Source organism: Danio rerio, chromosome 5 (genome assembly GCF_052040795.2).
Source record: "Danio rerio strain M-AB ecotype USA chromosome 5, GRCz13ab, whole genome shotgun sequence".
Lineage (NCBI taxonomy): Eukaryota > Metazoa > Chordata > Actinopteri > Cypriniformes > Danionidae > Danio > Danio rerio.
The window spans coordinates 79,814,037-79,832,564 of record NC_141025.1 but is presented as its reverse complement, the minus strand read 5'-3'; the positions used below and the strand labels follow the sequence as shown (position 1 = coordinate 79,832,564).

At 39.7% G+C, this 18,528-nt stretch overlaps 3 protein-coding genes across 9 annotated transcripts in view; 1 reads left to right on the top strand and 2 right to left on the bottom strand.

The window, feature by feature from the left end:
• The window catches only part of fabp1a (fatty acid binding protein 1a, liver), a 102,772-nt gene that overhangs the window by 5,385 nt on the left and 78,859 nt on the right, over positions 1-18,528 (bottom strand). For 3 of the 7 annotated variants that reach the window (XM_087252885.1, XM_087252884.1, XM_087252886.1), the window contains exons 1-4: positions 2,174-2,358; positions 1,752-1,822; positions 1,168-1,340; positions 835-924 (exon numbers count right to left, since the gene is read on the bottom strand). In XM_087252885.1, the coding sequence (XP_087109011.1) occupies positions 835-924; positions 1,168-1,340; positions 1,752-1,818 (330 nt within the window). In that variant the 5' untranslated portion in view covers positions 1,819-1,822; positions 2,174-2,358. 7 annotated transcript variants of the gene reach the window in all.
• On the top strand, positions 3,870-11,404 carry thnsl2 (threonine synthase-like 2). The gene is given in 9 exon segments (NM_001037566.2): positions 3,870-3,909; positions 4,392-4,615; positions 6,469-6,663; positions 7,179-7,331; positions 8,480-8,713; positions 9,779-9,927; positions 10,001-10,126; positions 10,351-10,505; positions 11,028-11,404. Coding segments are annotated over 8 exon segments (1,431 nt in total). The 5' UTR covers positions 3,870-3,909; position 4,392; the 3' UTR covers positions 11,224-11,404.
• On the bottom strand, positions 12,651-18,284 carry oxt (oxytocin). Its single transcript, NM_178291.3, is given in 4 exon segments — positions 12,651-12,970; positions 13,360-13,561; positions 13,874-13,998; positions 18,212-18,284. Coding segments are annotated over 3 exon segments (465 nt in total). The 5' UTR covers positions 13,997-13,998; positions 18,212-18,284; the 3' UTR covers positions 12,651-12,830.

Genomic DNA, 18,528 nt, shown 5'->3' with positions numbered 1-18,528 from the left:
ATTAAATTCTCACTATTAACAATTCCAGTTGGAGAGCTCTACAATTAGATTTTACTAGTAAAAACCTACATTAAAGATATATATTTTTATTAAATGGGAGAGCTCTATAATACCAGTCCTAATAGTAAATATTCAATTACTGAGCTCTCTAATACCATTCCTAATAGTAGAAATTCAATTATAGAGCTCTCCAATACCATTCTTACCAGTAAAAAATCAATTATAGAGCTATCTAATACATTCCTAAAAATAAAAAATTGTATTATTGAGCTTTAATACCATAGTAGAAATTCAATTATTGAGCTCTCTAATACCAGTCCACCTAGTAGAAATTCAATGATACCATTCTAACCAGTAGAAGTTTATTTATAGAGCTCTCTAATACCATTCTAACTAGTAGAAATTCAATTATTGAGCTATCTCATACCATTCTTACCAGTAAAATTCAATTATAGAGCTCTCTAATACCATTGTAACTAGTAAAAATCAATTATAAAGCTCTAATACCATTATTACTGGTAAAAATTAAATGATAAAGGTCTCCAATACTATTCTTACTTGTAAAAGTCAATTATAGAGCTCTCTAATACCATTTTTAACTAGTAGAAATTCAATTATTGAGCTCTCTAATACCATTCTTGTAATAACACAATAACAGATCTCTCTGCATTCTTTCTGGTAAAAGATAATAATTATATAGCGCTCTAATACCATTCTTAGTAGCTCTATTAGCTCTAATAACATTCTTACTAATAAAAAAGCTATTATGAAGAGGGTGCTTTTTAGGTTAATTTGGTCTGCCATAAACAGATGATGATGAAGATGTTGACTTACGTTACTGATAGTGTCTCCGTCCAGCTCCGTCACAGACTCAATCCCCTTCACAAACGCTGTCAGCTTATTACCATCCATTTGAACCACAGTCTAAAACACACACACACACACACACACACAGACAGACACATTGATCAATTCCACAAAACCTCACTGTAAAAAATGTATAGTGTAACTTTGAAATGATTTGTATGGTTTGTACTGTATTTTTCATGGTGAAAAACTGGCAACCACAGCTACCAGGGTTTGTTTTTTACAGTAAATGTAATGGGGGTTTAAACTGTTGTTGTTCTACAGTAATATAGTTGATGATCAGACTACACTCTGACTGACTTTAGCTCTGTCTCCAGTGAACGTCTCCAGCTCACACTCCTCGCCTACAGTGAAGGAGTACAGAATGACTTTAGTTCCGGCCGTCACCGTCACCTTGAAGTCTTTTCCGTCCTGATGGATCTCAGAGATGCTCTTAATGTCTTTGCCTTTCTCGACCTCATCATCCGGCACACCTGGAGAAAACCCAAGCTGTGAAAATCGCCTGCATGCTCATATACCGATGAGAACTTCCTGCTTTCTAGTCCAAATATCTAATATTCTCACATCAAGAAGCATTTTTAGAGAAAGAAGTAAGAAATAATGTGTTGTTTTCAGAAATTATGAGTCAAAATAAAGAGAGTTTATCATTAAAACAAGCAAAATAATCTGACAATGGTGTAAGTGAAATCATCTAGTTTTTCTCACCTCCTTGTCAGATTATTTTGCTCGTTTTAATAAAAAACTAAGTTTATTTTGACTCATTATTTCTTAAAACAAGACAATATTTTGTGCTTGTCTAGAAAATGCGTCTTGATTTAAGATTGTTTAGCTAGCTGGACTAGAAACAAGACAAGAAAAGCATTAGTGATGTGTTTTTCTCTCACCGACTGCCTTCATGAACGCCTCAAAGTTCTCGTGAGACTCCAGCTGATATTTCCCAGTGAACGCCATCAGCCTGATTAATCAAAGGTAAACACAACACATTATTACTCAGACTTTACTCTGCTAACATGATTTCTTACATAATAAAAGTCTCTTTTTTTCAGCATCAAAAGTCGACAGAGCAGAGATCAACTTTCCATAATGCAGTTCACAGCCACAAATGAATGTAAAACACTTGCAAAATACTGGAAATTGTAATTAGCAGATATTTTTAGTGTGTGTGTGCATATATATATATATGCAGCATTCCTCTGTATATCCTCATTAGTGTTCAACAGAAGAAACAAACTCTTGAAAGCAAGACTGAATGATGACAGATATTTTGATTATTAGGTGTACTGCGTCTTTAAATCTGAACTCTTACCTGTGGTGTGTGTGTTCAGCTTCAGGAGATCTTGCAGAAATGCAGCGTTTTGCTCCTACAGGCGGTTTTCTTCTCCTTGAGGGTTTGTTACGTCAGACTTTAAACCTATCAATGCACAATACACCGTTATATAAAGACAGATCAGATTATGATTATGCCACTGAGAAAATGCGCCAGTCTGGAATAAATGTCCAAAGGTTGCACACAAATCAGGACGTTTCCGCTTTCTCACGACTCTCACATATATTAATTTTAATTATTTATTTTGTTTTAAATAATTCCCAAGTGCTGTTTATTTATGAGAAGATGTTTTTTCAACACATAATAGTTTTAATAGCTCGTTTCTAATAACCAATTTATTATGCAGTATGGCAGTATATACTGTAATATTTTGTCAATAGTTTTGCAAGATTCATTAATTCATATTCCTTCAGTTTAGTCCCTTTATTTATCAGGGACCGCCACTGCAGGATGAACCACCAACTATTCCAGCATTTATCTTAAAAGTAAATTAAATAAAATATTGCATTAATTTAAATAAAAGGTTTAATGTTTTATTGAGAGGATTGTGGGTGATTGTATGGGTTTTGGTCAGATTTAGTAGCAATACATGAACAAAGAAAAATTAAGACCTGTTTAAAAAAAGATTTAAGACCAACACAATAATCCAACACAATATTTCAGTAAACACTTTTTAAGGCCTAAAATTTAGATTTTAAGATTTAAGTCATTTAAAGACCCTCCAGATACGCTGTAAACTGGCCGTAGTGTACGAGTGTGTGTGTGTGTGTGTGATTGAGTGTGTATGGGTGTTTCCCAGTACTGGGTTGCAGCTGGAAGGGAATCCGCTGTGTAAAACACATGCTGGAATAGTTGGCGGTTCACTCCACTGTGGCAACCCCTGATTAATAAAGAGACTCAGCTGAAGGAAGATTAATGTGCTTTTGTTGGTATTGTCACTGCATTGACACTGTTAATTTTATCTTTACACACTCATATACTTTCAATAATTGTATTACAGTTGTATAAGATAATAATTAAATTACTTGTATCCAAGGTTTGGAAACGTTTGTCTAATTGCAAGTTAAACACAGCATATGTTTATATCCCGAAGACAATCAAAACATTGCGGGAAAATATAAGATATATACATCTCTTATGATCCTGTATTGCAGAAACATGAGCTACCATAAAAATGTCATTGTCTCAAAGAAATTAATAATATTGTTATCAACACTTGATCTCAGGCTACTATCGAGCTTCGGTGTTATTTTGCCTCATCTACGTTTTACTCGACACTCACCGTAAATATTCTCTTGTAGGCCTATAAAATTGTGTTATTTTTTAAAATTATAAATAAGATTTTATACTTTTTGTATTGTAACTGTATTAGGGTTTGTTTTTAATGAAGAACGATTCTTATTTTGCGTAAAAATATTTAACTAATCAGACAGATGTGATTGGCTCTTCACAATAGCGCTGCGAAAAGTAACGCACATCACATGACTGTCGCATGAGTCGGTTTTGTTTCTGCAGAGGTTTGTGTTGTACTTTAATCGATTTCTGATAAACGACAGCAAAGATTTATGGAAATACACAGCGAAGAGTATAAATAGAAGGATTTTTATTCTCTTTAACTGCGTCCGGTTCACTAAGTCCCGCCTGTGTTGGTGTGAACTACACTGAGGCAAAGTTCATCAGATTCATTGGTGATTGAGAAGACCAGCAGACAGCAGGTAATGTTAATAAATCTGATGTTTTATAGTATGACAGACTGTACAACATCTAATAAATCATACAACAGAATATCTGTAGCATGAAAAACATTGCTTACTTTTAAAATCACACATGCACCAGTGCATAAATCATACATTAATATGAATGTAGAGGAGTAAAAGCTGCTTTAGCTTCATCTTTAACCTGTAAAACAGCAGATGCAGACGAGACAGGTTTATTTTTGTTGCACAACAGACCTTTTATTTTCACTTTAGAAGTCATTGAATGGTTTGTTAACTTGAGATTATAAACAGAACAAAATATAATCAAGTTAGTGAATATGGACCAGGATCAATGTAGTTTTCTAAAAAAATACTAAGAAATGTTCTAAATTATAAAGAAAAATACTAAACATTTTTTTACAGGTTATGTCCAAGCAGTCATGTTTATTAAACATTACTAAAATATACAAAAGGGGTGTAATGCAGTGTTGTTCCTGTAGGATGCGCTATTGCAGCACCCGTGCCGGCGTTCAAGGCTGCAGCTTCAGAGATGTTCTGTTCTCCGGATACGCCGCAGACGGAGGAATGTTCATGCCGGAGAATCTGCCGTCGCTCTCCGCTGAAACGCTGCGTAGCTGGAGGCGTCTGTCGTATCGGCAGCTGCTGTGCGAAGTGTGTGAACTCTTCATCCCAGAGCAGGAGATCCCCAGAGAACAACTGGAGGGTGAGGAAAACACCACACATAACGAGTGTTTTGAGCGCCACCAACTGGTGTTTTACTGTAACTTCAGCTTCTTAAGCACATCTGATTGGTCGGCCAGTTTTTAACGCAGTTCTATGCAATAACTATACATGTTACAATAAAGCCTTTAGCCGTGTTTCCATTTAAAGATGTGAATTAAACTGGTGCACTAAATTGTTTAGTATTTGAGCGCCATCAAATGGAGTTTAAGTGTAACTTCAACTGCTTAAACCATGTCTGATTGGTCGGCCAGTTTTTAACTTGGAGATTGACGATAATCATGACTGTTACGATAAAGACTTTCGCTGTGTTTCCATGTAAAGATGCTAAATAAATTGGTACAAAAAAATTGTGGTTTCACATAAAACATTCATCCCGAAGCAAGCGTTTGTGTTTGAGCGCCATCAAGTGGTGCTTTACTGTAAGTTCAGCTCCTTAAGGCACAGCTGATTGGTCGGCCAGTTTATAACGCAGTTCCCTACAATAACTACATGTCACGATGAAGACTTTTCCAGCTAAAGATGCGAGTTAAACTGGTCCGCAGGGTGAAACAGTGGCACAGTGGGTACCGTTGTCACCTCTCAGCAAGAAGGTCGCTGGTTCGAGTCCCGGCTGGGTCAGCTGGCATTTCTATGTGGAGTTTTGTGATTTCGATAAATACATTAGCTGTCTAAAGACGTGAATTAAACTGGTGCACAACATTTTAATATATAAAATATTAATCTAACAGAAAAAGATTCCCAGAGATCAGCTGGAGGGTGAAACGCACAAAAAACATTAGCATTTTGTGTTTGAGCACCATTAAGTGGTGATTTACACAAGATTAGTAACTAAATCTCTTTACTGTTTGTTTGTATTTCACTACACTGATTGCGATTGTTGCAGCTGGAAGGGCATCCACTGCGTAAAACATGTGCTGGATAAGTTGGCGGTTCATTCCACTGTGGCGACCCCAGATTAATAAAGGGACTAAGCCGAAAACAAAAATAAATGAATGAATGCGATCGCTGAATTGCATGTTTGATTAGATAGATTACACGAGCTGCATTCACTGGTTAGGTGTGCTAGAAACACACTGAGGACTCCTACTGGTCACAAGGGGGAAATGCAAAAAGTAAAGCAGATATGCTCTGTTCTCTTTTGTTGGCACGAATACAAATATATATGAGTGTTACATTATTACATGGTCTGTTGATTTTCTTGATTCTGATTGGCTGTAAGGTGTGCTATAAAACTGTTTAATGCACTGGTAGTTCCAGCCAGTGTTGATCTCTGTTCAAAATAAATGCATTTCCCACAAACACAGTAGTAATCATAGCATCAAGTGAAAGTTGAGAGTCTTAATTCCTCTGTGTGATCTCAAGGTTACAAACAGATTTGCAAAGAGGTGTTATATGAGCTATTAGATATGCCCATGTCATTTACATGCACACACACAATCTCACATGCTCACTGTCTGCCATGACTGCTTATTCATAGCATTGAATAGGAGACCTAACATGTCACAACTAATGAATATTCAGTCAAATATTGTGCTGCAAGGAACAAAACTAATTTTGGGGTAAAAATAGAATTAGGATTGGGTCTAAGAGATTAAGCACAACCATTTTAGACCATGCGCCTGGTGCACAGACCATTTTTACCCTCCTTAAAACAGACGGACATAACCTTGCTTCTTTTGCACCTTCCGCTTTAGACTTTGTGCTTAGATCATTAAGTTTGAGCTCTTAATATCACTACATTGAAGGTAAATGAGTATGACGACAGTGTGAATGGGGGGTCACTCATATTTTTTGTCTTTGTTGTGAACGAGCCTTTATTCTTGCCTTCTGCAGGTCTGGTGTCCAGCGCTCTGTCCAGCTTCTCGGTGCCGGACGCTGTGAGACTGGTCCAGCTGAAGGACTCGCTGTCCATCCTGGAGCTCTTTCATGGAGAAACGCTGGCGTTTAAGGATCTGGCGATGTCCTGCACCGCTCACTTCCTGCAGTACTTCCTGCGCAGAGATCGCCAGCGCGCCACAATACTCGTCGGTATGAAGCAGAGCTGCACCATACATTCATTCACTTCAGCTATTTAGACGTTGACTCTCAATTAATATTTTAAGTGCAATTAACCTGCAAATTACAGTAGAAACTGTATAAAAAGCACACAAACACACTGATAGTTACAGGAATATAGATTATTATGGGTCAATGATGCTAACATTCAGCACAAATACTTACATTTCTGCTTTCTGGCTGATCTTTCTCTTAGGGAATTCTGCTGAAGCACAGCTCAGGTGTGTCTTCCATCTGTTAGTAATGCTAAATCTTAATATTGCTCAATAAATATGTGGCTTTTTGTCTAAACAATAAAGAGAAACATCACTCAGACCATCACTTTGCAGTCAACAGGAGACTGATGATAGTATTTTGTCCACCAGGGGGCACTCCCATAATGCTGTGACGTCACCTGAAAACTTATCAGTGCAGATTTCAGCATTGCAGTATTGATATGTGGCCTCAGATCTGCTGTGGTGGAGATTCACAGGTGTGTTTATTCTCAGGTACGTCTGGTGACACTGGCAGCTCCGCCATCAGGAGTGTGTTGGGTTTGCGTGAGGTGGACATCGTGGTGGTGTTTCCTCGTGGACGCATCACTAAAATCCAGGAGCTACAGATGACCACTAGCGTAGCGGAAAATGTCCATGTGTTTGCAGGTGCAGAAAACAATACTTCGATTGGAAGTGGTGTACAGTAACATTCCATTTGTTAACATAATAATTCATGCTAATACCAACACTTATTAATACACAGTAAAATCAAAAGATCACATTAAGTGTGTTAATATTATTTAACCCTTGTGTGCTGTTGGGTCGTTGGTCAGGACAGGCGGCAAAACAACATAAACAAAACAAGAGTCAAAACCACAGTAAGGCAAGACAAGGATAACGCTTCAAAATGATCACTTACAGGATACAAGACTCAGCAATGTGTGTGTGAAAGTGTGGTGTTCATTCATTTATCCATTTTACTTCGGCTTAGTCTCTTTAGTCTCTTATTTATCAGGGAATTAACTGATAATACAGCGGAATGAACCGATAAGTATTCCAGCATATGTTTTACACAGCAGATGCCCTTCCAGCAACAACCCAGTGCTGGGAAATACCCATACACACTCATTTACACACTCATACACTACGGCCAGTGTAGTTGATCAGTTCCCCTATAGCGCATGTGTTTGGACTGTGGGGGAAACCGGAGCACCTAGAGGAAACCCACACCAACACGGGGAGAACATGCAAACTCCACACAGAAACACCAACTGACCCAGCCGAGACTCAAACCAGCGACCTTCTTGCTGTGAGGTCACAGTGCGACACCACTGAGCCACCGTGTCACCCGAAATTGTGATATACAGTCCAGGTAGTCTGATGATGATGTACTTCAGCTGTGAGTTTGCAATCAGTGGTGATCAGGAACTGGTGTGTCTGAGGTGCATGATGGGATATGTAGTCCGGTTGAGGGACAGATGTGTAGTTCAGGTCAAAGTGAGTCTTCTCCAGAGATCTGGAGCTGGATCGCTGGTGATCTTGACAAAAGATAAACGAGCTCGACCAAAAGCAGTTTTCCTAAGTAGAATAATGCAGCCAGCTCTAACGACACCGCTTGTTATTCTGGTTCTACAGATTTAAAGTGAATAAAGTCAGACAGAAGGGGAGGAGTTAAACCATGCATAATCGTGTAAACTACACAACCATTTTAAACATAATGATGGTTCCCCAGGTTTGCAAGCGATGGGTTTTTTAAATAATCCAGTGATGACACATTTGAAGTGCTCTGTAGGGTTTGTTTTTATGTACCGCAGCCGACGGCACGTCTGATGACATTGACGTTCCTCTGAGGAAGCTGTTTGCGGATGGAGATTTGGTTGAGCGGCACCGTCTGATGAGTCTGAACTCCGTGAACTGGTCCAGGATCATGGTTCAGACGGCTCACTTCCTGTTCGCGTACCTGCAGCTCACCCCATCCCTTCCTGAAGGAGACACACTTCCTGTGCTGGAGGTGCTGGTGCCTACTGGGGGAGCGGGGAACATCACAGGTGCAGCACACACACACACCGGGCCACTCTATATTAATTAATGAGGATTTATTTATGATGTGGTATGTGTTTAATAATAGCCTGCTGACTAGTGAGTGGATGGTGACTAGTGATTAGATAAGCTGACTAGTGAGCAGATGAGTTGACCTGTTGACTAGTGAGTAGATAAGTTGACTAGTGAGTAGATGAGTTGACCTGCTGACTAGTGAGTAGATAAGTTGACTAGTGAGTAGATGAGTTGACCTGTTTACTAGTGAGTAGATAAGTTGACTAGTTAGTAGATGAGTTGACCTGTTTACTAGTGAGTTGATGAGTTGACCTGTTGACTAGTAAGTAGATGAGTTGACCTGTTGACTAGTGAGTAGATATGTTGACTAGTGAGTTGATGAGTTGACTAGTGAGTAGATGAGTTGACCTGTTTACTAGTGAGTTGATGAGTTGACTAGTGAGTAGATGAGTTGACCTGTTGACTAGTGAGTAAATGAGTTGACTAGTGAGTAGATATGTTGACTACTGAGTAGATATGTTGACTAGTGAGTTGATGAGTTGACTAGTGAGTAGATGAGTTGACCTGTTTACTAGTGAGTAGATGAGTTGACCTGTTGACTAGTGAGTAGATGAGTTGACTAGTGAGTAGATATGTTGACTAGTGAGTTGATGAGTTGACTAGTGAGTAGATGAGTTGACTAGTGAGTAGATGAGTTGATCTGTTGACTAGTGAGTAGATATGTTGACTAGTGAGTTGATGAGTTGACTAGTGAGTAGATGAGTTGACCTATTGACTAGTGAGTAGATGAGTTGACTAGTGAGTAGATGAGTTGACCTTTTGACTAGTGAGTAGATATGTTGACTAGTGAGTAGATGAGTTGACTAGTGAGTAGATGAGTTGACTAGTGAGTAGATGAGTTGACCTGTTCACTAGTGAGTAGATATGTTGACTAGTGAGTAGAAATGTTGACTAGTGAGTAGATGAGTTGACTAGTTGACTAGTGAGTAGATGGGTTGACCTGTTATTATACCTTTTATTATGCATTACACTCATTAGTCTGCATGATTGTTGTTCAGCTGGGATTATTGTGAAGCGGATGGGCGTTCCTCTGCGGCTCGTTGCCATGGTGAATGCTAACGATATCGTCCACCGCACCGTCCAGAGTGGAGATTTCTCCATGTCCAGCTCCGTCACTCAAACACTCGCTCCTGCCATCGACATCCAGGTGCCGCTTCAGGTTTACTTATGTTCTTCTCCTGTGTGTGTGTGTGTGTGTATTAAACTGTGTGTGTTCTCAGGACCCGTACAACATGGAGCGTGTGTTCTGGCTGCTGTCAGGAGGAGATGGACTGATGGTGAAGAGCCTGATGGAGGAGTTTCAGAAAACACACAAACTCAGCCTGCCTGCGTCACTTCATCAGCAGGTCAACAATACGCCAGTCTATGTGTTTACATCCAACTATTCTCTGCACATTTTGGATTATCCCATTAAACTTGTTTGATTGAGATGCCAAGATGTGCATAAATATTGAAAATGCATGCTCACATTGAGTGTTCGTCTTCTGAGGCGCAACTCATTTATTAGAAAAGAAAAAAGAACACAGTGGCTTCTCCCAGCGCATGACACTACATCTCTCTGCTGTTGTAGTTGAGTGAAGTGTTGTCGTCTGGATCTGTGTCTGATGATGGGATACGGGAGGCCATGAGGAGATGCTGGCAGGACAATCACTATCTCATCTGTCCTCACACTGCTGTCGCTGTGTGGAGACACTATCAGAGTCCTGTCAGGCCTGGAGAAAACAGGTCTCACACACACACACACACACACACACACACAATTACCAACACATAAGTTGTTTTTGTGATTCTGCACACAAAAATTGTGGTGTTTCTACAGTTGCTATGGTAACGCAACAACTACAGTAATTTATCTGTTGTGGTGATTCTACAGTCGCTATGGTAACGCAACAACTACAGTAATTGTTCTGTTGTGGCGATTCTACAGTTGCTATGGTAACGCAACAACTACAGTAATTGTTCTGTTGTGGCGATTCTACAGTTGCTATGGTAACACAACAACTATAGTAATTGATCTATTGTGGTGATTCTACAGTTGCTATGGTAACAACAACTATAGTAATTGATCGGTTGTGGCGATTCTACAGTTGCTATGGTAACACAACAACTACAGTAATTGATCTGTTGTGGTGATTCTACAGTTGCTATGGTAACACAACAACTATAGTAACTGATTTGTTGTGGTGATTCTACAGTTGCAATAGTTCGAGATTTAGATTTAGTGTGTGTGTTTGTGTGTGTGTTCAGATGCTGTATAGCGACTGCATCTCCGCATAAGTTCCAGCAGGCGGTTCAGAGAGCAGGTCTGACCCTGGAGCTCCCCGAGTCTCTGCAGGTTCTGGATCAGCTGGAGACGCGCTGCGCAGATCTGAAGTGCTCAGACGACTGGGAGGAAACACTGAGACGGCATATAGAGTCCATCAGCTCGCAAAGAAACAGCTGAAACACACATGACTGCTGTGTGCGGAACTGGTGTGTGGGAAGTGGCCCGTTTTGTGTTCCCATGTAGAACCTGTGATGTATTGAAACACAGTGGATGGGAGATTATGCAGAGCTGTAAGGAAACACTGTCTCTGAATGATTGAGTGTTTCTGGTTGATGTTTTCAATAAACCAGTTTTAACAAAATGTAACCTGTTTTATTCTTTATTCATTTGTTTTCTTTTATATTTGTGTATGTGAAGCGCTCTCAGTGACCATCGTGTTTGAAATGTGCTATAGAAATAAACTGGCCTTGCCTTGACTGCAGACTCGCATATGCACAATGCACTCAGTGGAGCTGCTGATGTCACTGTGAGGGGCGGGGTTTGGTGGTGGCATTAAAACATTGCATGCAGCTCAGCTTGCATCTGCACCTGGTCTGCGGCCAGACCCTTCTCTGGCAGTGGTCATTAAAGTTTGGAGTGTTTCTGATTGGTCGTCAAGTTTCAGGCTGGTTTTGGTTGGTCATTAAAGTTTCGAGTGTTTCTGATTGGTCGTCTGGTTTTAGGCTGGTTTTGATTGGTCGTTACTTTTTTGAATGTTTCTGATTGGTCGTCAATCTTTAGGATTGTTTTGATTAGTAGTTAAAGTTTCGAGTGTTTTTGATTGTCGTCAAGTTTCAGGCTCGCTTCTGATTGTTTTATTAGTGTTTCTGATTGGTCGTTGAGTTTCAGTCTTGTTTTAAATTGTCATTAAAGTTTTGAGTGTTTCTGATTGGTCGTCAAATTTTAGGCTGTTTTGATTGGTCGTTAAAGTTTCGAGTGTTTCTGACTGGTCGTCAAGTTTCAGACTAGTTTCTTATTGTTTTCTAAGTGTCTCTGATTGGTCGTCGAATTTCAGGCTTGTTTTAAATAGTCATTAAAGTTTTGAGTGTTTCTGATTGGTCGTCAAATTTCAGGCTGGTTTTGATTGGTCGTTAATTTTTTTTAAAGTGTTTCTGACTGGTCGTCAAGTTTCAGACTTGTTTCTGATTGTTTTATGAGTGTTTCTGATTGGTGGTTGAGTTTAAGGTAGTTTTTGATTGGTCAGTTATTTTGGGGAGTGTTTTGATTGGTAGGTGAATTTGAGGCCGATTTTGATTGGTCATTTCTGTTTTCAATGTTTCTGATTGGTTGTTGGTTTTGATTGATCATTAAAGTTGTGAGTTTTTCTTATTGGTCCTCAAGTTTCAGGCTGGTTTTGATTGGTTATTAAAGTTTTGAGTGACGGACTGGTCTAGTTTTGTTTTGCAGATCTGGCAACCCTTCAATCGGTGCAGTAAATTCCAGGTATGTGCACAGACAATAATTACAGATGTGCAAAATCTGCTTGAGGCTTTGTTGAATGAAAAGTGGTTAAATCTGCATGTAAAATGTATTGGCATTATGAAAAGCACACACACACAGAAATGGTCTTTAATTTAGTTTAATATCTGCACTAATGTACAGTCAAGCTAATCATCAGTACAGTACTACCAGCATCTAGTCTTACAAATATCTAGCGCCTTTACAAAGTTGGTTTACAAAAGTGGGTGGCGAGTCGTGTGGTTGGTGGGCGGCTCCTCCTGAGATGATGTCACAGCTCTGGCGTTTCATTGGTGGATTCTAGAGGGGTGGGCGTGGCTTGACAGGTGCAGGAGCTTCAGCAGCAGATCTGGGCTGTTGGCCGGTTGATTGACAGCTGCAGCGTCAGCATCTCCGTCCACACACGACTGGTCCACACTGCAGCCCTCTGAGACACACACACACACACACACACACACACACACACACACACACACACACATACACACAATCAGCTCCACTGGAAACTATTGCATAGACAATACCTTAACATAAATATTACATGTTATTTCAGTAATTAAATCTTAATTCTTTTATGTTTTTCCCCAATTTCTGTTTTAATGTTAATAACTCATCTCTAATAGCTGATGTGTTTCCTCTTCATCATGATGACAGCACATAATATTAGACTAGATATTCTTCAAGACACTAGTGTTCAGCTTAAAGTGACATGTAAAGGCTTCACTAGGGTAATTAGGGTGAAGTTAGGGTAATTAGGCAAGTCATTGTATAACAGTGGTTTGTTCTGGAGTCAATTGAATTTGAGCTGAAACTAACCCGAGTCGCAGCAGACTCCAGGAGCAGCGCAGCGTCCCTCATAACCGCAGGCCTTTCCAGACATCTCACACGGAGAAGGGAGAAAATCCTCCTCCAGGCAGCGCAGGGTTTCTGGAGAGCCGACCAAGCAGCCGATGCCTTCACCACAGCAGATACTGGGGCCGAAACAGCGTCCGCGGTCCCCGGGGCCACACGGCATACACTGCAGATGGTAAGGGAAACCTATTATGACCGTTCCTACAAGCTGTAAATGCATCTCGGATGCCTGCAGTGTGTGTGTGTGTGTGTGTGTGTGTGTGTGTTTGAGCTGAGATTAGCGCACAGATAATGTTCTCCAGCTCTCTGAAACTGACCCCTTCAGGCTGTAATAGTGGCATATTGGTGAGCAGGGCCGTGCACAGGGGGGTGACCTGGTGACTAGATGCACTGCCCCTTTGAACCGAAGGATTTAATAGTGTTTCCAGAATTCAACAAGTGGGTTTAATAAACTAAACACACACACACACACACACACCTGTCGAATGGGCCAGTCCTGAACGGAGCGTTTTCCTCCGATGGGGCAGTTTGAGATGTAGCAGGCCGAGCAGACGGACAGCAGACACAGCAGAGCCGCCGCGGACAGCAGACCTCCAGACATTACTGTGGAGGAAGAGACGTACATTATAAAACAAGCTTTCCTTACTTAGCGTTTGTGTCTTGTTTTTAGTCCATTAATCGAACAATTCTTAATTCAAGAAGCATTTTCGAGACTAGTAGAACAAATATTGTATGTTTTCTGGAATAACGTATCAAAATTAAGTGGGTTTTTGCATGCCGACTCACCAATGTGCACACGGACTTTCAATTTTGCAGCAGCCCAAGTGCTTCTGGAGTCATGCCTGTATAAAATGGCCACGTTTAAGGTCTGATTTCTTTAACCTCCTTGGTCCCGAGTGTCCACATATGTGGACAGAACATTTTAGCTCGGATATTTAAAATACTTTAAATGTTTTATATTTAGTTACAGACATGCAGTGTCATCCTGCATAAGTTCTGCAGCATATGAAATGTCCCAAACACTATTTTAAACTGTCCAAAATGGGGGAAAAAAAGTTGTTTTTACTCTCTGATAGTCAAAGCAAGTTCAACAAAATATTTCTCAGTTAAATTTGCATTTAAAAATTCGGGAAAAAGTGTTTGATGTAAATTCAGACCATGAGTCCACATATATGGACATCATCTTTCTCTGAAAGTACATCAAATCAAAAGATGATTTATATTCTAATTAGGTTCCAATAAACCCAAATAGCAAAGAGAAATTAATAATGCATGTAAAAAACAGCTCGGGCCTTAAGAAGTTAAAAGAAGAATCTTCACTGTGATTGATAAACCATATAAAGCGAGTCTCAGACCAGACAAGAAGCACTATTACTGTACATGTTCTGCACCCTGTCTTCAAAATGGACATTTACCACATCTTCAATAGAATTCCAGCACTCGTTTGCTCGTGTTTAAACCCTTCTGATCTTCTTTTATGCTTAAACAACTAAATGAATGCTTAAGGCTATTTAACTGATTGGGCCCTATCATACACCCGGTGCAGTGTGGCGCAAGGCGCGGCGCAATACTTGTTTGCTAGTTTCAGCTTGGCGCAAGAGTCGTTTTGTAGTGTTGCGCCACGCTCTTTAAACAGCAAATGCATTTGCGCTCATATGTGCGCCCATAGGCGTTCTGCTCTAAAAGAGCAGGTGTGTTTTGGCGCGTTGCTATTTTGAGAAACTGTAATAGTCTTTTCCTTAGACCAGAACAAACCCGGTCTAAAGTCCGGCACAGAGTGCACCTGGCTTACACACTGCTTAACACAAGATGTAGAGCAATACGCAAATATCTTTACATATGAAAAAAGAATTAAAATAATAAGGATATTTATATAGGATATAAATATAAAGAATTCAAATATTACAAAACATATTATTTTCTAGCCTACATGAATTTAAAAACCACTGCCTTGAATCCTTCTTCATCTCGGGAGGCTTGTTCAGTTCATTCAATTTGCTTTTGTATAATGTTATTATTAGCAGTATTATTTATTATATCCATATTTATATTTGTTTTATTAAAAACAAGCTTAGATTTGTCCTCCTGTCAGGTTTTAGACCATATGGGGCACAGCATGTGTTTTAGGATATAACTCAGGTTTTTGACCACACTTGGTTATTATTGTTCATTTATTTGTTTGCTGGAAATTAGAGCTGAATTTAGAAATAGTTTTGAAACAAATATTTGCGCTTAACAAACAAAATTAATTATTTATAGGCTAAATGATGTCTGTGCGTAAAGGTTTCCCTATCCACGAGAGCAAAAGTGAACTTACTTTACGTCCTGTAAATAGCAAATGCGCTTATAACACGACGCAGCTGGCTCTTAAAGGGAATGGGAGATGAGACTCTGATTGGTTTATTCTCAAAACACACCTATAACTCATTAAGAAAATAAACTCAACCCTTTTAGCCCATGCGCCACGGCGCAAAGCAGATTTTCCTGTCCTTAAATGAGAAAATATGGATTATGACACGCCCTGAATGCGTTTTCTGTTTTGCACATGGACTGTCAAAATAGAGCCCTATATGTTTTAATTCAGGTACAACATCGATGCTGTAAAAGGAAACTTTACTGGGCATAATAATCACATTCACCGGAAGTTTATCGATGGCTGAAAGACACCGGCTGTGTGCACAGAGCACGCTCATACAGTTTTGATTCAGTGGTGTAGTGGCAGGAGGCTCTTTCAGTGGTCAAGCAGACAAATTCTTACCCAAAGTCTAACAAAGAATTTGTCTCTTACCAGAGAGTTCAGATGCCACTTGAGTTCCTTTTTTCCCCAGATGTCAGTGGGGTTCCTCTCTGGGCCCGGCAGTCGAGCCATCAACTCTTAACACATGGGGCAGGACTGTGACACAAAGTCCCAGGATGATCACTCGCCGTCCGCAGGGTCGAATCACAGTTACATCAGCGCTCATACTTCATATTTGACCATCTATATTTCAGTCTTACCTCCCAATCAAACATGCAGCTTGTTAAATCACCATGTACATCCACAGCCACATCACCCTGCAACCCAAGACCGCTTACTCACTGAAGCTAAGCAGGGCTGCGCCCGGTCAGTGTGTGGATGGGAGACCACTTGGGAACACTCGGCTGCTGTTGGCAGTGGTGTTAGCGAGGACAGCAGGGGGCGTTCAACCTGTGGTCTGTGTGAGTCCTAATGCCCCAGTATAGTGAAGGAGACTCTATACTGTCAGTAAGCGCCTGACACTGAGCTCCAGACTCTTTGTGCTTATTAATAACCCCATGGCACTTCTGGTAAAGAGTAGGGGTGTAACCCCAGTGTCCTGGCCAAAGTACATCTATCCTTACGATCATGGCCTCCTAATCATCCCAACCCACCAAGTTGGCTCCATCACTGTCTCTCCACTCCACCTACAGCACTGTTGCTGTTGTCCTGTGGCTGCCGGAGCATCATCCAAGTGGAGCTGCACACTGCTGGTGGTGTGAAGAGACCCCCTCATGACTGTGAAGCTCTTTGGGTGTATGCCCATACGTGATAAATGCGCTGTATAATTACGCATTACATCACATTTACATTACAGCTCTTGTCTGGTGATAAACAGATGTTAAAGTGGTCACACTTGGTCTAACTTAAACAGCACACTCATGGAGGAATTAAAGAACAGACGTTTATAATTAAAACAAATGAGTATATAAATTCAATATAAGATGAATGAAATGAATTTCCAACACAGTGGCTAGTTTGGATGAATTTTTACGATCACATTTGTACATTTTAGTGCGCTTTGCTCATCTCCCGATGATGTTTGTGTTCAGGGACGGGTTTGATGCCACAGCAATCTACACCACTGAACTCACACACTGCAAAACATGCTCTTCTTTCTTAGATTTTTGCCTTGTTTCTAGTCCAAATATCTAAAAACTCCTAAATCAAGAAGAATTTTCTAAACAAGCAAAATATATTGTCTTGTTTTGAGAAATAATATGCCAATATTAAGTGAGTTTTTCCTTAAAACAAGCAAAATAATCTGCCAATGGGGTCAGCAAAATAATCTTACGTCAAAAGAAAAAACAAGATTAATTTGCTGACCCCATTGGCAGATTATTTTGCTTGTTTTAAGGAAAAACTCACTTAATATTGGCATATTATTTTTTAAAACAAGACAGTATGTTTTGCTTATCTAGAATATGCTTCTTGAAATAAGAAATTTTAGATATTTATACTAGAAACAAGACAAAAAATCTAAGCAAGAAAAGCATTTTTTGCAGTGTATGGACTTATCTAAACTGATAAAGCGTATAATAGTTATGTTTCCTAGTAAGATCGGCTGTTTTTTCCTAATAATGAATGATGAAGTGTTTTTCTTAAAGCAAGCTCAATAAGCTGAAATGGGGGACGCAGAATGATCTTGTTTTCGCTTTGAGATCATCGTTTCACTCAGCCCACTGGCAGATTCTTCAGCTTGTTTTAATAAGAAACTCTTCATTTTGACTCATTATTGCTGAAAACTACATTTTGCTTAAATTATTCAAAGATGATTCCTTGGATTTACTCAATTCTTTTACGTTAAGTGGTTGTAAACAATTTATATTGGTGTTGAATGTAAACAAATTAAGTTGAACATTATTAAACTTAATTTGTTTGTTTAAATCCAACACAAATAAATTGTTTGCAACAGTTCTGCATGCAACACTTTTTGTCAGTGTAGAAAATGCTTCCGAATTTAAGAATATTTAGATGTTTGGACTAATAACGTAGACAAGAAAAGCAAGTAAATAAGAATACAGTAAATAAAGTACTCACTTCACCAAGGCTGACACCGAGAGCTTGCGAAGAAGAAGAAGAAGAAGAGTTGGTGTGAGGGTTTAGAAACTGTGCATGTGTGTGCTGTGGAGACTCTCTTTATACCGCTGTCCTGCGTGATTTTAGCACAGTATTACCTGTTAGCTACAATCAAGCAGTCTTGACCATCTAAATGTTAATGATGTGTCTGATTAGGTCAGTGAACCGGTCACTACACTGTCCGCTATAGTGTGGACGTGCGTCATTAGCGGCCCGTGATCCGGCATAAGATCATCACACTGCTCATTCACAGCTTTCAGGAACTAATCAAGTTTACA